Source organism: Pan paniscus, chromosome 13 (genome assembly GCF_029289425.2).
Source record: "Pan paniscus chromosome 13, NHGRI_mPanPan1-v2.0_pri, whole genome shotgun sequence".
Taxonomy (NCBI): domain Eukaryota; kingdom Metazoa; phylum Chordata; class Mammalia; order Primates; family Hominidae; genus Pan; species Pan paniscus.
This window is the reverse complement of record NC_073262.2, coordinates 133145692-133168307: the sequence shown is the minus strand read 5'-3', so window position 1 is coordinate 133168307 and position 22616 is coordinate 133145692. Positions and strand designations below refer to the sequence as shown.

At 38.2% G+C, this 22616-nt stretch overlaps 1 protein-coding gene across 26 annotated transcripts in view; it reads right to left on the bottom strand.

Annotated features, from left to right (window-relative positions):
• SP100 (SP100 nuclear antigen) overlaps positions 1 to 22616 on the bottom strand; it is a 132093-nt gene that overhangs the window by 8923 nt on the left and 100554 nt on the right. For 7 of the 26 annotated variants that reach the window (XM_034955328.3, XM_063595588.1, XM_063595587.1 and 4 more), the window contains one exon: positions 782 to 21635. The exons of the other annotated variants lie outside the window; for them this stretch is intronic. In XM_034955328.3, coding sequence (XP_034811219.2) covers positions 21090 to 21635 — 546 coding nt within the window. In that variant the 3' untranslated portion in view covers positions 782 to 21089. Of the gene's footprint in view, positions 1 to 781; positions 21636 to 22616 lie in introns of those variants that run through there. 26 annotated transcript variants of the gene reach the window in all.

The following is a 22616-nucleotide window of genomic DNA, read 5'->3' as shown; positions in this document are numbered from 1 at the left end:
AGAGATCAGTCTGAAATCTGTCTCCCTGACTCACTAAAGTTAGGGGTTTATATAGCAGAAATGTATCTATATGCAGGGAAGCAGGAATTAGGGAGTGGTAAGGAGGAATCGGTTAACAGGAAGGAGATTATTGGTTAGGCAGTCATAAGGGGTGAGGAGTTTGGCATCTCATTGTCCAAATACAGTGATCTGGTGAGTTTCAGTCCCTTGATGTTATGTGGGAGGTCTGACGGTTGGTTTCCTGAGAAAGAACTCAGATAAGACAAATGTAACTCTCTCAAGTTTTAAGACTGAGAGGGTCAATTTCTATGTTTATTCAAAATAAACTGTAAAAATCAGATTTATGGGACAATTGGGTTCATTTCAGTGCCCCTTTTCTGTTTATCAATTCCTCAATCATGGGGAACTGGTTGTCAATCTTTCTGGCTGTTTCATGCTGATGAGGAGTGTCGTGGGCAACTCCATACCATGGGTGACCCACATAGCCACCCAAAAATCAAAAGTTAACTGAATACTATAGGTTTCTTCTGAAACACACTATTTTTCTCTCCAGTCTCCCACTTCCACTAAAGACAAATCACAGCAGGACCAACCTACCTGCCAAATAAGCTTCAGTCCCATATACTTGGCTTATTTGCCCACACAAAGTGCAGCAAGAACCATTGTCCATGTAGGCTATCTTAAACTGGCTTTGCTGGAACCTCTCACAAGGCCATTTCAGTCAAAGCCCTGGGAAAATGACCAGTTCCTCCAACTGTGTCTCATTATAAAAGAAAACATATTCTTTTTTTTTTTTTGAGATGGAGTCTTGCTCTGTCACCCAGGCCGGAGTGCAGTGGCATGATCTTGGCTCACTGCAACCTCCACCTCCCAGGTTCAAGTGATCCTCCTGCTTCAGCCTCCCGAGTAGCTGGGACGACAGGCATGCACCACCACTCCTGGCTAATTTTTGTATTTTTAGTAGAGACGGGGTTTCACCATGTTGGCAGGCTGGACTCAAACCCCTGACCTCAAGTGATCCACCTGCCTTGGCCTCCCAAAGTGCTAGGATTACAGGCATGAGCCAACACACCCAGCAGAAAACAGATTCTTATTAAACATACGCAAACACATTGCCATGAATTAATAATATTCACAAATAGTTTATGAATTCTGGAGAAATTAGGCAGAGAGAGAGAAATATGCCTCAAACTTAGTTTACAAGAGTAATGCTCCTCTCAATTGTTAAAGGCAGCAATGTTTCAAACAAAAAAAATCCATAAGAAATTATTTCTGGCCTCCATTTGTTCAGTGTAGGCAACTAACTCCTGCTCTGCTTCATATTAGGTTAGTAAATTTTATGAATGTATCAGTTTTTCAGTTAGTTTCTTGGATGTTTTCTCTCTCTAATCTAATGGAACAACCTCCAAAGTCATCAGAAACCTACATTCAAGAGTCCTTTTCATGAACTCCCCCAAAGAAGCAAACCATGGACTGTAGCTGATTATAAGTCACTTTTTTTTTTTTTGAGATGGAGTCTCACTCTGTTGCCCAGGCTAGAGTGCAGTGGCACGATCTCGGCTCACTGCAACCTCCACCTCCCAGGTTCAAGGAATTCTCCTGCCTCAGACTCCCGAGTAGCTGGGACTACCGGTGCCTGCCACCATGCCCGGCTAATTTTTTTTATTTTTAGTAGAGACGGGGTTTCACCATCTTGGCCAGGGTGGTCTCGAACTCCTGACCCTGTGGTCCACCCGTCTCGGCCTCCCAAAGTGCTGGGATTACAGGCGTGAGCCACCATGCCCGGCTGATTATATGTTACTTTTTGAGAAGAATCAATGCAAAGTAACAATAGTGGATGTCAAAAGTCTTAAGCAAGCCATAGTTAAAGACACAGTTGATGAGGAAATTTGGTTATTTCTGTGACATATAACAATTCAACATAATAAGCATAATTATTACTGATGGCATATATTAAAACATGTAAGAATCATACAATCCTGGAGCACATATTAACAACACATCTACATAAATATAACCCAAAAGAAGTTGAACACCACCTCAGATGTGACAACGCTTTCTGCATAATTCTAATGTAACAAATAAGTCAATAAGTCTAGTATGTCTCTCTTGAACTTCAGGGAACCTAATATGCAAATAAGTTAGTTTGAGGTCAAAAAGGCTGAATTTAGAACTTGAAATTTTTACTCTTGGAAAGTCTGTCAAATATCGAAGTTTTAAGACATTTGATATTACAAAATAGGATCACAGGTCACTGTAAAGTAGTCATTGATTTAGCTAAGAAGATGAAACAAAACATTTACCCTTCTTTTTTTTTTGAGACGGAGTCTCGCTCTGTCACCCAGGCTGGAATGCACTGGTGCAATCTCAGCTCACTGCAACCTCCGCCTCCTGGGTTCACGCCATTCTCCTGCCTCAGCCTCCCGAGTAGCTGGGACTACAGGTGCCCACCACCACGCCCGGCTAATTTTTTGTATTTTAGTAGAGATGGAGTTTCACCATGTTAGCCAGGATGGTCTCAATCTCCTGACCTCCTGATCCACCCACCTCGGCCTCCCAAAGTGCTGGGATTACAGGCGTGAGCCACCGCACCTGCTGACATTTACCCTTTTCTAGAGAGTAGACTCAGTTTCCCAAACAATGAAACCTAATAAAGACAGCATGAGGCCACCTAAATGTCTTTCTTTCCTCCTTTTTTTGCACCCTGTAGTTATTCAAAAAGTAAATAAAAATATTTCATTAGCTCTCATATGAAAATTTTGTTCAAAAGAGAAAACCAAATTTCACCTTTGTATAGTGTATTATTACTATTAAAAGTAATTTTTAAAACCTTATAAACAATTTTAATTTTATCAGTTTGTTTGTAATGTAAGATCTCCATAAACCTTTTACAATTTTCTGTTAAAGAGCCGATTAATGCTCCAGGAAAATGCTGTTATTCTGACACATGGGCCTAGACTCTGGCCTTGAATCAGTGTGCTTTTGATATTAATATTTAATTTATAGAAAACCCTCAAATCTCACATGTCCACATCTGCCATGACAGTCCCTTGGCCTAGACAGATTGAATAGTTTTAATTTCTGGCCCAGTGTCTCAGGAAAGCAGTTCATTTTGACTGTCATTTTCTCCCAGGTCTGAAGATGAGGCTTAAACTAGGGTAATGTTCAAGATGTAGCAGAAGTAGGTGCCTTTTTCAGACCCAGAAGTTAAAGCCCTGTAACTTAACAGCACAAGGATTGGTTAAGAGGACATTTATGCTGCAGAAAGTCCTATCATTTTCTGTGACATGTCACAAACACTGTGATTTAGTGTCCAGTAGTTATTACTTCCTATAGCACTTCAAACCATTGTATTAAAGTATTTAGGTTACTCCTCGCATATATCTAATTGCTAGCATTCTGGTGACAGAACTGTGACTAAAAGTGTAAAAAATGGGATAGGTCCTATTTTAAACTTATCAAAATGAGACAATTAACTTTTCTCTCCATCATTAAAAAATGGTAAATGTAAATATTAGTTTTGGAAATTTAGCATGAGGATAAATAATCTCCTTTCATTTAGATACTATGCAACAAAACAGGGACAAAATGAGATTAAGCACACACACAGTAATTTCTTTTTAGCTATTTTGAAAGAGCATCAGGGCCGGGCACGGTGGCTTATGGCTGTAATCCCAGCACTTTGGGAGGCTGAGGCAGGTGGATCACATAAGGTTAGGCGTTTGACACCAGCCTGGCCAACATGATGAAAGCTCGTCTCTACTAAAAATACAAAAATTAGCTGGGCGTGGTGGTGGGCGCCTGTAATTCCAGCTACTGGGGAGGCTGAGGCAGGAGAGTTGCTTGAACCCAGGAGGCAGAGGTTGCAGTAAGCCAAGATCGCAACACTGCACTCCAGCCTGGGTGAAAGAGCGAGACTCTGTCTCAAAAATAAATAAATAAATAAAAATAAAAATAAAAGAGCACTAGCACACATTTCCATGATTGGTAATATAGTACTGACAACTAATTAGGTAACTTTCTAATCAGTTACAGTACTGACATCTGATTAGGTAACTTTCACCACTAGACTCTTCAAACCAGTGAAACACTTGTGGATACTTTGTTTTCAAGTACACACATGAAAGACTCAACAGTGATAGAAGGCTTGGGATCAAAACTCACTAGTCTCACATCTTTTTTTTTTAATTACTACTTAATCTAAGTGAATGTCACTTAATTTTAATAATGGTAAAGATAACTAAAGTAATTTGAGAGAAATCCCAATTAGTATAATTTCCTTAAGGATAGGCCAATATTTTCTGAACATTAAAACTTTGTACCTATATCACAGTTTTTCCTCATTAAAGGAAAAGATCTGAAACTAACTAAAATTATTGATTGAATTAAATTACCTTGGAAAAAAACACCATTTAAACATTTCTATTCTCACCTACTTTTCAAATAACAAAATTAAAAAAGTGCTATTACTTTTCAGAACTTATGTCTTTTATTTATTTATTTATTTCTAGGAACCGTAAAGCTCTTACAGCTCTCTAGATCGTTAGAAGTAAGGAAAACCATCAAATTTTAAGTGGTCGGTGTCCTCTATTAATTTTTGGAGACTTGACAAAGGTAGATTAGGAAGTTTAGATAAATAGAGAAAATAATGAATTGTTGGAAATGCATAGGAAACAAAATGACTATTCATAGAACCAAATAAAAGCCTTCCATTAGAAACTAAAAAACATAAATTCATATATGTATATATAAGGAAAATCCAAAGGAGAACAAACAGCAAATACATGAAAATTAGGAGCAAAAACAAATAAATAGGAAACCAACCTCCAATTATTCTTCTACTCAGTTTACCTTGGAGGCTATAGTATTATTCAGAGCCTAAAAACATATGATGAATATTTTGTTCCTGATACACAATTAAATGTCCTTAGGTCCACCACACCCACTATACATTTTGTACAATTTAGAAACTCATTTTAGGTATGTAACTAGGAAGTACTTTAGTGCTAGTACTATCTATGCACAATAGCAGATAGAATGTGAAGCAATGCAAGCGTGTATGTGAAATTTGGCTCCACAGTACATCTGGCTTCATGCTTAATTATATTAAAAAAAAGAACTGCCAAACTGCCAATGTATTTCTTTTTTTTAAATTAATTAATTTATTTTTCTTTTTTCTTTTTTTAAATATACTTTAAATTCTAGGGTACATGTGCACAACGTGCAGGTTTGTTATATAGGTATACATGTGCCATGTTGGTTTCAGCATTTCTCCTAATGCTATCCCTCCCCCAGCCCCTCAACCCCCCAACAGGCCCCGGTGTGTGATGTTCCCCGCCCTGTGTCCATGTGTTCTCATTGTTCAACTCCACCTATGAGTGAGAACATGCGGTGTTTGGTTTTCTGTCCTTGTGATAGTTTGCTTAGAATGATGGTTTCCAGCTTCATCCATGTCCCTGCAAAGGACACAAACTCATCCTTTTTTATGGCTGCATAGTATTCCATGGTGTACATGTGCCACATTTTCTTAATCCAGTCTATCATTGATGGACATTTGGGTTGGTTCCAAGTCTTTGCTATTGTGAATAGTGTTGCAGTAAACATACGTGTGCATGTGTCTTTATAGTAGCATGATTTATAATCCTTTGGGTATATACCCAGTAATGGGATTGCTGGGTCAAATGGTATTTCTAGCTCTAGATCCTTGAGGAATTGCCACACTGTCTTCCACAATGGTTGAACTAATTTACACTCCTGCCAACAGTGTAAAAGCATTCCTATTTCTCCACATCCTTTCCAGCATCTGTTGTTTCCTGACTTTTTAATGATCGCCATTCTAACTGGCATGAGATGGTATCTCATTGTGGTTTTCATTTGCATTTTTCTGATGACCAGAGATGATGAGCATTTTTTCATATGTTTGTTGGCTGCATAAATGTCTTCTTTTGAAAAGTGTCTGTTCATATCCTTTGCCCACTTTTTGATGGGGTTGTTTTTTCTTGTAAAGTTAAGTTCTTAGTAGATTCTTGATATTAGCCCTTTGTCAGATGGGTAGATTGCAAAGATATTCTCCCATTCTGTAGGTTGCCTGTTCACTCTGATGATAGGTTCTTTTGCTGTGCAGAAGCTCTTTAGTTTAATTAGATCCCATTTGTCTATTTTGGCTTTTGTTGCAATTGCTTTTGGTGTTTTAGTCATGAAGTCTTTGCCCATGCCTATATCCTGAATGGTATTGCCTAGGTTTTCTTCTAGGGTTTTTATGGTTTTAGGTCTAACATTTAAGTCTTTAATCTGTGTTGAGTTAATTTTTGTATAAGGTGTAAGGAAGGTGTCCAGTTTCAGCTTTCTACATATGGCTAGCCAGTTTTCCCAGCACAATTTATTAAATAGGAAATCCTTTCCCCATTTCTTGTTTTTGTCAGGTTTGTCAAAGATCAGATGGTTGTAGATGTGTGATGTTATTTCTGAGGCCTCTGTTCTGTTCCATTGGTCTATATATCTGTTTTGGTACCAGTACCATGCTGTTTTGGTTACTGTAGTCTTGTATTATAGTTTGAAGTCAGGTAGCATGATGCCTCTAGCTTTGTTCTTTTTGCTTAGGATTGTCCTGGCTATGTGGGCTCATTTTTGGTTCCATATGAACTTTAAAGTAGTTTTTTCCAATTCTGTGAAGGAAGTCAGTGGTAGCTTGATGGGGATAGCATTGAATCTGTAAATTACCTTGGGCAGTATGGCCATTTTCATGATATTGATTCTTCCTATCCATGAGCTTGGAATGTTCTTCCATTTGTTTGGGTCCTCTTTTATTTTGTTGAGCAGTGGTTTGTAGTTCTCCTGGAAGAGGTCCTTCACATCCCTTGCAAGTTGGATTCCTAGGTATTTTATTCTCTTTGTAGTAATTGTGAATGGGAGTTCACTCATGATTTGGCTCTCTGTTTGTCTGTTATTAGTGTATAGGAATGCTTGTGATTTTTGCACATTGATTTTGTATCCTGAGACTTTGCTAAATTTGCTTATCAGCTTAAGGAGATTTTGGGCTGAGACGATGGGATTTTCTAAATATACAATCATGCCATCTGCAAACAGAGACAATTTGACTTCCTGTTTTCCTAAATGAATGCCGTTTATTTCTTTCTCTTGCCTGACTGGCCTAGCCAGAACTTCCAACACTATGTTGAATAAGAGTGGTGAGAGAGGGCATCCTTGTCTTGTGCCGGTTTTCAAAGGGAATGCTTCCAGTTTTTGCCCATTCAGCATGATATTGGCTGTGGGTTTGTCATAAATAGCTCTTATTATTTGAGATACATTCCATCAATACCTAGTTTATTGAGAGAGTTTTTAGCATGAAAGGCGTTGAATTTTGTCAAAGGCCTTTTCTGCATCTATTGAGATAATCATGTGGTTTTTGTCATTGGTTCTGTTTACGTGATGGGTTACGTTTATTGATTTGCGTATGTTGAACCAGCCTTGAATCCCAGGGATGAAGGTGACTTGATCATGGTGGATAAGCTTTTTGATGTGTTGCTGGATTTGGTTTACCAGTATTTTTTTGAGGAGTTTCGCATTGATGTTCATCAGGGATATTGGCCCAAAATTCTCTTTTTTTGTTGTGTCTCTACCAGTCTTTGGTATCAGGATGATGCTAGCCTCACAAAATAAGTTAGGGAGGATTCCCTCTTTTTCTACTGATTGAAATAGTTTCAGAAGGAATGGGACCAGCTCCTCTTTGTACCTCTGGTAGAATTGGGCTGTGAATCTGTCTGGTCCTGGACTTTTTTGGTTGGTAGGCTGTTAATTACTGCCTCAATTTCGGAACCTGTTATTGGTCTATGCAGAGATTCAACTTTTTCCTGGTTTAGTCTTTGGAGGGTGTATGTGTCCAGAAATTTATCCATTTCTTCTAGATATTCTAGTTTATTTGCATAGAGGCATTTATAGTATTCTCTGATGGTAGTTTATATTTCTGTGGGATCTGTGGTGATATCCCCTGTATCATTTTTTATTGCATCTATTTGATTCTTCTCCCTTTTCTTCTTTACTAGTCTTGCTAGTGGTCTACCTATTTTGTTGGTCTTTTCAAAAAACAAGCTCCTGGATTCATTGATTTTTTGATGGGTTTTTTGTGTCTCTATCTCCTTCAGTTCTGCTCTGATCTTAGTTGTTTCTTGCTTTCTGCTAGCTTTTGAATTTGTTTTCTCTTGCTTCTCTAGTTCTTTTAATTGTGATGTTAGGGTGTTCATTGTAGATCTTTCTTGCTTTCTCTTGTGGGCATTTAGTGCTATAAATTTCGCTCTACACACTGCCTTAAATGTGTCCCAGAGATTCTGGTACATTGTGTCTTTGTTCTCATTGGTTTCAAAGAACATATTTATTTCTGCCTTCATTTTGTTATTTACCCATAGTCATTCAAGAGCAGGTTGTTCAGTTTCTATGTAGTTGTGCAGTTTTGAGTAGTTTATTAATCTTGAGTTCTAATTTAATTACACTGTGGTCTGAGAGACAGTTTATTGTGATTTCTATTCTTTTACATTTGCTGAGGAGCGTTTTACTACAAATTAAGTGGTCACTTCTAGAATAGGTGTGATGTGGTGCTGAGAAGAATGTATATTCTGTTGATTTGGGGTGGAGAGTTCTGTAGATGTCTATTAGGTCTGCTTGGTCCAGAGCTGAGTTCAAGTCCTGGATATCCTTGTTAACCTTCTATCTCATTGATTTGTCTAATATTGACAGTGGGGTGTTAAAGTCTCCCATTATTATTGTGTGGGAGTCTCAGTCTCTTTGTAGGTCTGTAAGGACTTGCTTTATGAATCTGGGTGCTCCTGTATTGGGTGCATGTATTTAGGATAGCTAGCTCTTCTTGTTGAATTGATTCCTTTACCATTATATAATGGCCTTCTTTGTCTCTTTTGATCTTTGTTTTGGTTATGGTTAAAGTCTGTTTTATCAGAGACTAGGATTGCAACCCCTGCTTTTTTTTGCTTTCCATTTGCTTCGTAGATCTTCCTCCATCCCTTTATTTTGAGCCTATGTGTGTCTTTGCATGTGAGTTGGGTCTCCTGAATACAGCACACTGATGGAACTTGACTCTATCCAATTTGCCAGTCTATGTCTTTTAATTGGGTCATTTAGCCCTTTCACATTTGAGGTTAATACTGTTATGTTTGAGTTTGATCCTGTCATTATGATGTTAGCTGGTTATTTTGCCTGTTAATTGATGGAGTTTCTTCATAGCATCGATGGTCTTTAACATTTGGAATGTTTTTGCAGTGGCTGGTACTGGTTGTTCCTTTCCATGTTTAATGCTTCCTTCAGGAGCTCTTGTAAGGCTAGCCTGGTGGTGACAAAATCTCTCAGCATTTGCTTGTTTGTAAAGAATTTTATTTCTCCTTCACTTATGAAGTTTAGTTTGGCTGGATATGAGGTTCTGGGTAGAAAATTCTTTTCTTTATGAGTGTTGAATATTGGCTGCCACTCTCTTCTGGCTTGTAGAGTTTCTGCTGAGAGATCTGCTGTTAGTCTGATGGGCTTCCCTTTGTGGGTAACCCGACCTTTCTCTCTGGCTGCCCTTAACATTTTCCTCTTCATTTCAACCTCGGTGAATCTGACATTTACGTGTCTTCTGGTTGCTCTTCTCAAGGAGTATTTTTGTGGTGTGCTCTGTATTTCCTGGATTTGAATGTTGGCCTGTCTTGCTAGGTTAGGGAAGTTCTCCTGGATAATATCCTGAAGAGTGTTTTCTAACTTGGTTCCATTCTCCTCGTCACTTTCAGGTACACTAATCAAACGTAGGTTTGGTCTTTTCACATAGTCCCATATTTCTTGGAGGCTTTGTTCGTTTCTTTTCATTCTTTTTTCTCTAGTCTTGTCTTCTCACTTTATTTCATTAATTTGATCTTCAATCACTGATATCCTTTCTTCCACTTGATTGAATCGGCTATTGAAGCTTGTGCATGCGTCATGAAGTTCTCGTGCCATGGTTTTCAGCTCCATCAGGTCATTTAAGTTCTTCTCCACACTGTTTATTCTAGTTTATTCTAATTAGCTATTCGTCTAACCTTTTTTCAAAGTTTTTAGCTTCCTTGTGGTGGGTTAGAACATGATCTTTTAGCTCGGAGAAGTTTGCTATTACTGACCTTCTGAAGCCTACTTCTGTGAACTTGTCAAACTCATTCTCCGTCCAGTTTTGTTCCCTTGCTGGTGAGGAGCTGCAATCCTTTGGAGGAGAAGAGGCGCTCTGTTTTTGGAATTTTCAGCTTTTCTGCTGTGGTTTCTCCCCATCTTCGTGGTTTTACCTACCTTTGGTCTTTGATGTTGGTGACCTACAGATGGGGTTTTGGTGTGGATGTCCTTTTTGTTGATATTTTTGCTATTCCTTTCTGTTTGTTAGTTTTCCTTCTAACAGTCAGACCCCTCAGCTGCAGGTCTGTTGGAGTTTGCTGGAGGTCCACTCCAGACCCTGTTTGCCTGGGTATCACCACCAGAGTCTGCAAAACAGCAAATATTGCTGCCTGATCCTTCCTCTGGAAGGTTCATCCCGGAGGGGCACCTGCCTGTTTGAGGTGTCTGTGAGCCCCTACTGGCAGGTGTTTCCCAGTCAGGCTACCTGGGGGTCAGGGACCCGCTTGAGGAGGCAGTCTGTCCATTCTCAGGCTTCAAATGCCTTGCTGAGAGAACCACTGCTCTCTTCAGGGCTGTCAGACAGGGATGTTTAAGTCTGCAGAAGCTCTCTGCTGTCTTTTGTTCTACTATGCCCTGCCCCCATAGGTGGAATCTATAGAGGCAGTAGGCCTTGCTGAGCTGTGGTGGGCTCCGCCCAGTTCATGCTTCCCTGCCTTTTTGTTTACAGTGTGAGCTACTCAAGCCTTAGCAATGGTGGGTGCCCCTCCCCCCACCAATCTGCAGCATCACAGGTTGATCTCAGATTGATGTGCTAGCAGTGAGCAAGGCTCTGTGGGTGCGGGACCCGCTGAAGCAGGCATGGGAGGGTATCTCCTGGTCTGTCGGTTGCTAAGACCGCAGGAAAAGTCAGTATTTGGTCAGGAGTATACTGTTTCTAGTATACTCCCTTGTCTAGGAAAGGGAAATCCCCCCACCCTTTGTGCTTCCTGGGTGAGGTGATGCCCCGCCCTGCTTCAGCTTGCCCTCTGTAGGCTGCAGCCAGAGTCCAACCAGTCCCAATGAGATGAACCAGGTACCTCTGTTGGAAATGCAGGAATGGCCTGTCTTCTTCTTCAGTCTCGCTGGGAGCTGTAGACCGGATCTCTTCCTGTTTGGCCATCTTGGAGTGCCAATGTATTTCTTCACAAACTTTCTTAATTTACTAATTCACCTTCATCAAGACTAAGAGCTTTAACTATGAGCAATGTTAATTAGTCAAGTTTCTCCAATTTTCTATCAGGTTTTAAATAATATTATCTAAACTTTTCAACTTACTGTTTTTTCTGTACACTCATGAAGATAGACACACAGGGAAACAGGGAAAAAAATTACCTGTGGCTTACACAGACCATCTATGACATGGTTGAACTTTCTGTTTTGTCCTAAATTTTCTTTTTCTTTTTTTTAAAAAATAAGTCATTTCACTTTAGGACAAAAATTTACCATACAAAATCCTTTCTCATACAAAATTATTCTCCTTTCTATGTAACCTTCCTTACCAAAATTACATCTTGATATCCATAACTCTCTTTACATCTCTCTCCTTTACTTACTTGTTCCTTTTTACCTTGTTTCATAAATAACCTTTTCAAGCCCATAATTTGAAGTAACCTTCAGATAACCTCTGAATTAGACAAAATTATTCTTTTTCTCAATAAAAACACATCTTCTTTGGCACGTTTTATATACAGAATTACATATTAACTAGAATTCTTGTCCTTAGTAATGTTAAATTTTAGTGAAAACCTAGGAAGCAAGAAATCCTGAGTTGCCTATGAGATACTAGCATTTTATAGATGAGAAACATTCTGCAATTTTTAGAAACATGTTTCCCCATATCATAACCTTTTCTTAATTGGAAATTACCAGACAACCAATGAGCATCCAAAATGACTTTAAGATTTTAAATTACACAAAAACTTTATCTATAGCACTTATCCATTTATATTTTATTTATTTTTAGTAGTTTATAAGATTCTTTATGCATCATTTCCTTGTTAACCATTTTATAACCTGTGAATATCAAATGTTCACCTAAGTAAGAACTTTAAATTAACTGCATGGGTATTTTCACCAATAACTCAGAAGATTCAACTGTTTTGATTAAATAAACACATTAAATTAGTCTTGCTTATTAAAAGAATGATCATTTTGTTTTGGCTGGGTTTATACGTTTTTTTTCCTTTTCTTTTCTTTTTCTTTTTTTTTTTTTTTTTGAGATGGAATCTCACTCTTGATGCCCAGGCTGAAGTGCAATGATGCAATCTTTGCTAATTACAACTTCTGCCTCCCAGGTTCAACTGATTCTCCTGCCCCAGCCTCCTGAGTTGCTGGGATTACAGGCAACTGTCACCACGCCTGGCTAATTTTCTTTTTTTTTTTTTTTTGTATTTTTAGTATAGACAGGGTTTCACCATGTTGGTCAGGCTGGTCTCGAAATCCTGACCTCAGGTGATCCACCTGCCTCGGCCTCTCAAAGTGCTGGGATTACAGGCATGAGCAACCACACCCAGCTGGTTTATAGTTTTATAACCTTCTGTGCCAAGCTCTGTCACCTCAAAATATCTAGCAGAGACAAATATAAAATCCAGACAGAAATATATGCTGACAATTCTAAAGACATTTATATTTTTATTTTACCAATAATTTTTTTTTTTGAGGTGGAGTCTCACTCTTGTCACTTAGGCTACAGTGCAATGGCATGATCTCAGCTTACTGCAACCTCTACCTCCCAGATTCAAGCGATTCTTCTGCCTTAGCCTCCTGAGTAGCTGGGATTATAGGCACCCGCCACCATGCCTAGCTAGTTTTTAAATTTTTAATAGAGGCAAGGTTTCTCCATGTTGGCCAGGCTGGTCTCAAACTCCTGACCTCAGGCGATCTGCCTGCCTTGGCCCCGCAAAGTGCTGGGATAACAGGTGTGAGCAACCACATCCAGCCTATTTTACCAATAACTGTAAAGCCAGATTGTTTATTAAAGATGTTCTTAAGTCATATGAACTTGAAAAATACTTTGAACTTAATTAATGAATACTGTTTTGCTTTTATTTATTTATTTTTATTTTTTATAGAGATGGGGTTCCACCATGTTGCCCAGGCTGGTCTCAAACTTCTAAACTCAAGTGATCCACCTGCCTTGGCCTCCCAAAGTGCTGGAATTATAGGCGTGAGTCACCATCCCTGGCCAGCACTTTTTTAAAATAAGCCAATTTGGTAGGCATAACATATAACATAATAAAGGTAAATACACATAAACACATCTAAACGTGTATACACACAAACAAAGATCCAATTGCTTTTACTTCAGAATTATAGCCATGAGATAGCAATACAAATTCACTGGTCTACAAACATGTTCACATGGCTACACTTTGCCCGGATATGTTATCTGGTGAAGGCTGTGAACCAAAATTTTGGGTGAAGCAGTTTTCAAGGCAGTTTGATTTTTAAAGGCCAAATCTCCCCAGGCTCCAAAGAACACTGGGGCCAGCATTTTGGGAGGCTGAGGCAGGTGGATCATTTGAGATCGGGAGTTTGAGACCAGCCTGGGCAACATGATGAAACCCTGTCTCTGCTAAAAATACAAAAATTAGCTGGGCGTGCTGGTGGGTGCCTGTAATCCTAGCTACTTGGGAGGCTGAGGCAGGAGAATCATTGAACCTAGGAAATGGAGGTTTCAGTGAGCTGAAATGGCACCACTGCACTCCAACCTGGGCAACAGAGCGAGAGTCTGTCTCAAAAAAATAAAGTAAAAAATATTTTTAAAAAAATAGAACACTGGGGCTGGGCGCCAGTGGCTCATGCCTGTAATCCCAGCACTTTGGGAGGCCGAGGCAGGCAGATCATGAGGTCAAGAGATTGAGACTATCCTGGTCAACACTGCAAAACCCCGTCCCTACTAAAAATACAAAAAATTAGCTGGTCGTGGTGGTGTGAACCTGTAGTCCCAGCTACTCGGGAGGCTGAGGCAGGAGAATCGCTTGAACCCAGGAGGCAGAGGTAGCAGTGAGCTGAGATCACACCATTCTACTCCAGCCTGGGTGACGGTGCGAGGCTCTGTCTCAAAAAAAAAAAAAAAAAAAAAAAAAAAAGAACACTGGGGCCAAAGAGCACTAAAGGAGAACATCACATACTAACCAGGCCCAACTCTGTTTAGAACAGCAGCTTAAAAGCCTGGATACGTGGAACTCCATCCCACTTTCTCATTTAACAACAAACTCCAGATTCCAAAGAATATTGGGGCTAAACAGTATTATGAAAGAATATCAGTTTATCAAATTCTAATTTCCCATGACTGTATCAACACACACACAATCACCAAAACACAATGATCCATCTGCTGCCACAACAAACAAGCCCCAAGACTGTCCCAACTAAAACAGTCAAGAGTGTTTTCCTTTCTCCATCGGTTGGGCTTTTTCAGCCTGCAAACAGAAATTCCTTTGGAATTTCCCAAATCGATAGGAGCCAATCCCACTGTCTGGTACCTGCAATGAACACTCAGTTGCTGGAACACACACACAATTACAAACAATCCATCAAGAAAGTCCATATCAAAACAGTCAGGGTGTTTCCCTTTCTCAGCCATTTGGGTTTTTTCAATCTGCAAATGGAAATTCCTTTAAAATGTTCCCCAATAGAGAAGAGCAGATCTTGCTGTCTGGGCCCACAAAGGATACTCATCTATCCAGATGCAGATGTAGAATTTCAAAGGCTGTTCTTCCTAGGCAATCAGGAATGTGGTTTGGGCCCGTAGCAGCAGGGCCAGAGAGAATCCAAAACTCACCTCCAGTCAAAACTGAGTGGGCAGCTGCTTAGGAGGGCTTCTGAGACTCGTGGCCCATGGCAGCCAAGCCACAAGCAACATGTTTACTGTCAGGAAACCAAAATCTGTTGTTGAAACACCCTGATCTAGGTCCAGCTGCTCACTGCACAGAAAGCCAATCACTGAGACAAGAAGTATTGCCAAGGAAGAAGGCTTTAATCAGGTGCTGCAGCCAAGGAGATGGGAGATCAGTCTCAAATCCATCTCCATAACTGACTAAAATTAGGGGTTTATAGGGCAGAAATGTAACTACATGCAGCAAACTAGGAATTAGGGGTAAAGAAGAGGAATATGTCAACAAGAAGCAGATAGTCAGTTAGGCAGCCACCGGGGGTCAGTTACCTGGGTTGCATTGTCCAGATGCTGTGACCTGGTGTGTTTCAGCTCCTTGTTACAATCTTAGAGGCCTGATGGTTGGTTTCCTGAGAAACGGCCTCTGATAAGACAAATGGAGCTTTCTGAGATTTCAAAACTGGGGGGCTCAAGTTTCACATTTGTTCAAAAGAAACTATAAACATCAGTTCTATGGGACAGTTGGGTAAGTTTCAAGTTTGGCAGACTCCCTTTTCTCTGCATCCACATGGCAAGCAGAGAAAGGATGGTGAAAACCTACAGGCCACTTTTGACAGTTTAATTTAAAAGTGAACAGGCTTCCAGATTAACCTACCTTGGGAAGGTCTTGTGATTCATGGTGAAATCCTGTCCCTGAATCTCATGATGAGTTCCTCAAGTTGTTGACATACTGATTAATGTATACCCCACTGACCCTGAAAAGGGTGCTGACTTATTTCTGAATCATAAAGTTTTACTGATTGTCTTACATGAAGACATTTGAGCCTGTATGTTGCAATCTGTATCCAATGATTATAACCTCTCTATTGTATCCTTCAATAAGAAAGGACAATTCTGGTGTGAAGAGTCCCTCTTCCTTCTCCTGACCCTACCTATAAAATCATTCCAACTTGTAACAGACACTGGAACACTCTCAACTTTGTTGGTGTGTTTTCTTGGGTTGATCCTCACATTTGGCTTTCAATAAACTGTTATCAAATTATTTATTTCTCAACAGGCTTAATTTTCATCAACATTCCAGTGTAGTTGGCAGAATTTTGGAGTGACCTCCCTGGACCACATACTGCGGCCTCCGACCTTTGTGCAGGTACTGGCAATGAACACATTGTGTTCCTGAACTTGGATGTCCTGGCTGGGTGTTGCAGAGGAGTTCCTCCCAAAATCAATGAACCTCCCATCGTGGTGGAAGTTCTGGTTTTTTGAAGCTGGTTTTCTCCTTGGCTAGACAGGAGTTTTTGTTGAATCCTAGGGCGGTGTAAAATAGGAACTCTGTGAATTGTTTCTCTCAAGGTTTTGGATGGGACAACCTTTCCTTAGCTTTCTCATTTTTGAGTGCATGAGGGAGGGCAGTCTTGCTCTGAAGTTAAGAAACATTCTCTGTCTGTGACCAAATGGTTTTTAGGAAACCCACAATAGCAGAGGTGTCAAGGCATACCCCCAGCAACATGGAGCAGTCTCATAGGAAAATCCCCACACCGTTAACTTTTTGCTCAGCTGGCAGGCTTCATAAAAACTGATTATCTCTTGTCCATGAATACCCTGAAACTTCTTTGGAGGTGACTCTGGAATCAGAGACATGTAAGATAATCTTTTCAGCCTATTGAGTGAAATTTCGGGGAAGAAAAATTCAAAACCACCACACTTAATCCACTACATTACTTGTCTCATTCAAAACAACCAAGATGGGAAACATGTCTTCTAAGACTCAGGGTACACTGCCTCTATCAGCACCAGCTGGTTTGATGTGTAACACTTAGGGTCCTTCTTCTTGCAAGTACTTAGATAAGTGGACCCATGTAACCCGGGATGGTCAAAAGCAGCAGTGGCCAAAATGGGGATCTTTTGAAAATGCCTAAGCTGATGTATTACCATACACAATTGGAAAAAGCTGGTTTTAGAACCAGACAAATTGACTTACTTCTGATAGCAGTGAGATGCTCCTAAAAGAAATTCTGGGGAAAAAAAATGGCCTTCATTGAAGAGAGAAGCAAAAGGCTATCCCACACTATTTCTGATTTGAAAAAGACTTCAGAAGCTTTCTCCCTTTCATTCCAATTGCTTCTCCTCCTTCTACCCCTATGCCTTCATATTCTTCCTTAACTGAATTTATTCCTTTCTACTTGTTCTCTTGGCTCCCATCTGTCTCTTAGGTAGAGATTTTTGGAATGTCACAATATACACATTTCCTTCTCTCAAAAGGGGGAAAACGTATTTACATTTGGAACAGAAGGAGCAAACAGAACAACTAAAGAATGAAAATGAAACAATTAAAATTATCATAATTATCACCAACAATTTTTTCTGACCCAAGACTAACGAATGACACCGATGAGTTATTGCAAGCTTTGCTGGATCACTTATGCTCCCAATCTCCCACTGACATTGGTAAAACATATTCAACCACCCCCATTAAAGTGGAAGTAAACCCAATTAAACTCTTTATCCAATATCAGACAATACCCTTTAAATGCCCTGCTGGACTTCACAGTCCCTTGGAGATGTAAAACTTCATTAGCCATATGGAAGGATTAAATTCTTTCTCTGTGCTTTGAGATATAAATTTGTTTCACTCAGTAAGGGCTTCGGTCATGTAGGACAGATAACTTTAACTTGTACCATTTTGAAAGGCACAATTTAATTCAATTCTCCTTTTAAAACTAGTGAAATTTACCTGATTCATGACCAAAATTTTAAAATCAAAGCTATAAAACCTCTCTGTAGTACCAGATTGACTTATAAATACATTAATGCTCAGGAATTAGTAGTCCCAAACATCTAAGTTCACATGACTTGAATAAATCTTTTGATAAGTATGACTGATTATTTTTGCTTTAATAAAACAACTATCTTCTAAGTTATCAGCAAAATACTCATATATTTAACTTTAAGATTCTTTCTTAAGTGAACATCTGATATTCACAGGCTATAAAATTGGTTGACAGGAAAATAACTTGAAATGATGACTAGCTTTGTCTAATGTATCAATTTTCATAAGTAATCTAGGTAAACTGTTAAAAATAAATGTAAATGGGATAAACATATATAAATAAACTTTTAATGTAATTTATAATCTTAAAGTTTTGCTAAATTAAATTCAAAAATAGATGCTCATTAAACATCTAGGTCAATTCCAATTAAGATAAAAAATGTTTTTGTTATGGGAAAATGTTTCTAAAAATTATAAAAGAGTTCTCATTTGTAAGATACTGTCATGTGATAGACAATTCAAGATTTCTTATTTCCTAGGTTTTCAATAAAATTTAAAGTTACTGAAAGTTTAAACATTCTAATTAATATATATAATTCTAAATTTAAAATGTGTCAAAAAAGTAAGATGTGTTTTTCATGACAGAAAATTATAAGAAGGCATAAAAATATGTTCTTTACTGAGAAAAAGTAATTGTGTTTAATTCAGGGGTTATTTAAGGTTGTTTTAAAATAAGGAGCAATAAAGAAAGGAACCAGTAAGAAGGAGAGAGAAAAGCGAAGACAGTTATAAATATTTTTGGTAAGATAGGTTAAAAGAGAATAATTTTGCATGAGAAAAAAGTCTTGTATGGTAAATTTTTTGTTCTAAAGTAAAATGTCTAGTTATTTAAGAAAGTACAGAGAAAAGCAAAAAGTTCAAGCGTTTCACAAACAGTCTAAGTCATAATAAGGTTTGTGAAAAGAAACCCTATGAAATAAATTGTGTATATGATCAAGTTGGCTATAATTAAAAGGAAATTATAAGCCTTTCTAAAGATTGAGATTTGATATTAAAAATACACTAATAAAAAACAAAAAATTTGGTCCCCTATGTTAGAACAACAAAGTTTGCTTAAAATATTGCTTTGCTTTTAATAAAATTAAAAGATACTGATTTTTAATTCTGAAATCTCTTTCTTTTTAAAACTTTTTTTTTTTTTTTGAGATGGAGTCTTGCTCTGTTGCCCAGGCTAGAGTACAGTGGTGCAATCTCGGCTCACTGTAACCTCTGCCTTCTGGGCTCAAGCGATTCTCCTGCCTCAACCTCCCGAGTATCTGAGACTACAGGCACATGCCACCACGCCTGGTTAATTTTTTGTGTATTTTTAGTAGAGACAGAGTTTCACCATGTTGACCAGGCTGGTCTCAAATTTCTGACTTCAGGTGATCTGCCTGCCTTGGCCTCCCACAGTGCTGGGATTACAGGTGTTAGCCACGGCGCCTGGCCCAAAACTTATTTTTATTAAGATAATTCCTGTATTGTCTTTATTAAGTTTTTGATTACTCAAGAAAACTGAGCTTTAAAAGGGCTAAGATTTTTACATCCATGTAACTTTCTGTATTGCTTTTGAAGTCTTTTGATTATAACTCTGGTTAAATGATAATTATTATTTTACAATGATCTGTGATTCCATTTTGATCAAGTGTTTTATACCTTTCTACATCTTTGGCAGGTTTCCCCAAGATCAAAATCCTAAATTTTTTTTTTGGCCTAAAATTTACTTTGCTATTTTCCAGTTGAACCTCTGAGGGACCTCAAAGAATGTATCTCTCCTCTTGCAGAGATATTAAATGATTAGACTGATTTGGTAAATTGTATGGGAGAAACTGTCAAATGATACATAATACTAGATCTTCTTTCAGTTACACTTATGAGTATGTTATCGATAAAATGTTCCCCAAATTATATAAATTTATAAAAATTGTTATCAGTCATAATTTTGATTAAGTCTTTTCTAAAGTAATAATTGTATAGATATGTTATTAATGTGAATATCCTAAAGATTATATGACATTTGTAAAAATCTAATAGTTTTAATGGGACACTATCAGTCGTGATTCTGGTTGTTATCTTAAAATGCTGCAGGTAATCAAAATATCTAAATTTCCTTGTCAATTGGGTACTTCTATTAGATTTTAACCATGGCTATTCTAAGTTTTTGACATCCACAGTTACCATTTTAAAATTTTCTCTACAAGCATTTGAAGTCAACTATAATCCAAAATTGCTTTTTTATGGAAAAGGCTCTGACAAGTACTCTTGAACATAGGTTTCTGATAACTTTGGAGATCATATAGTTAGACTAGATAAAACTTCCAGAACTCTAATGAAAAACTGATGTCTTCATGAAGATTGCTAACCCAACACCAGCAAAATAAGAATTACATGAGACTAAATTGATGGAGGAATAAAGTGACTTTTACGACTTTTTGTTTGAAACATTGCCGATTCTTTTCATATTTTGTTTTCAAAAGTCAAGAAAACTTCTCTTTCTTTTAAGTTACTTATATCTGACAGCCCTTAGGTAAAGTAGACTTTTGTGAGCAAAACCAAAACAGTTACTTTTCTCTCTCTACATGAATTCGCCATAATTTGGAAACTATTCATAAACATTCTTATGACAATGGTTATTTGCATAAGTTCAATAATAATCTGTTTCTTTTGTAACAGGACAGATTGGAAACACTGATTATTTTACCAAGGCTTTGACTAGAGGGTCATATTTTCAAGTATGACAAGATTGTTTTGAGGGATTGAGATTGGCTTTGTAGAGCTAATAGACATGGAAGAAGACTGACCTGGTACCTTGTCTACACAGTTCCCTCATACAGTTTTTAAAAAATTGTATTTACTTAGAAGCATTCAGAATGTCAACAAAACAGCTGCAACTGTTTTTTTTTTTTTTGCAATTACAGAGTGGCATTCAGTTAACAGAACAACAAATGTTTTGTATAAGCTGCATCAGAGACAACTGAAGGTGAAAAAACTACCATCCTCATATACAACTAGTTTGTGCTGTGCACTAACAAGAACCTGCTTTAAATTTCCATGCCAATTTACAACCCCCATACTGTACCAGGCAAAGGTTAGTGGCTAAATACTACCAGGACAGGGCTATCTAAAGACACATTCGGTAGTGGTTAACTATACAACAAAACACAGTGTACAGTTTAAAAACAAATCTTACACAGTCTTACGTTGAAGTTTTTTTCTTTAAAAGGAGTGAGTTGTGTACAGGCGGCTTAAATGCTTTATAAACAAGAAAAAAACTGCACTAGAACCAACTTATTTATCATCATCTTCTTCATTTTCCTCCTCTTGTTCATCCTCTTCATCTTCTTCCTCTTCCTTCTTTTTCTTGCTTTTTTCAGCCTTGACAACTCTCTTTGTTGCTGAATTAGGCTTTCCTTTAGCTCGACATGCAGCAATATCCTTTTTGTATTTTTCCTTCAGCTTTGCAGCCTTCTTTTCATAAAACTGCTTGTCAGCTGCAGCGGTGTTATTCCACATCCCTGCCAGTTTCTTCACAACATCATCAATGGACAGGCCAGGATGTTCTCCTTTGATTTTTGGGCGATACTCAGAGCAGAACAGGAAAAAGGCCAAAGGAGGCCTCTTGGGTGCATTGGGATCCTTGAACTTCTTTTTTTTCTCCCCTTTAGGAGGGATATAGGTTTTCATTTCTCTTTCATAATGGGCCTTGTCCGCCTTTGCCATATCTTCAAAATTTCCTTTCTCTTTAGCAAAAATGGTCTTCCACATCTCTGAGCACTTCTTTAAAAACTCTGAGAACTTGACTGAAGCATCTGGGTTCTTCTTCTTATGCTCCTCCTGACAAGTTTGCACAAAAAATGCATATGATAACATTTCACCTCTCAGCTTCTTAGGATCTGCTTTGTCCATGTTTAGTTATATTTCCTCAGCAAGGTACAGAGTCGCCCAGGGCCTGTCCAGCTCTCACTTGCGCCAGCACTATCTCTATGGAGCTCAATGTACTGCAATCTCTTGTAGGTTTTTTGACCTCATGTTAAGTAATGTCCCTTCCCAACAGGCCCAGAAACCTTGAGGTATTTGGGGGACTTCAAGAAAGAAGGAATTTACCCAATTCTTACAAGTAGTGCAGACACAATCTGATGATAAATCCTTGGCTTGGCTTTCTAGCCTGAAGAAGCTTTTAAAAGTCTAATCTAAAATGTCTAATGAAAAGGTTCCAGCAAAGCCAACTTAAAAGGAGCCTATATGGACAATCACTATTCCTGTTAATAATCAGGTCAAGTACAATAAGACTAAAACTTATATTGCAAATAAAATTGGCCTATGATTTTTCTTTGGCAGAAAAGGGAGATCAAATAGAGAAAAATTATCTTTCAGAAGAAAATTGTAGCATAGTTGTTATTAGATTCTAGCCCAGACCATTATTTTTGAGTTTCAAAAATTATTATTTGCTTGCAATTTGGGCTTAATTATTTCCTGGCTATAGTAAGTCTCTAAAGAAGAACCTGGATTTAATTTTCTTTCTTAGTTGGCTCCCTAATGGAACAGGTTTTTTTTTTCCCCCATTCTTGTACACAAATTCTCTTTTTGATTATAATTTTTGTGTGCATTATATTTCTGCTATTCAAATTATTAATGCTGTGAATCACTCATTGTTTTATTTCTTCCAAGAAAAGTAAAATTATGAAAGTCTGAAGACTAGCAACAGCAACTATAAATTGATGTCTTGTTCATTTGGTTACTCTTAGGACTAATTTCTTTATTCTATTGTGTTTTCAAGTTGTTTGCTTGTATTCAACAAGCAACAGCAACTATAAA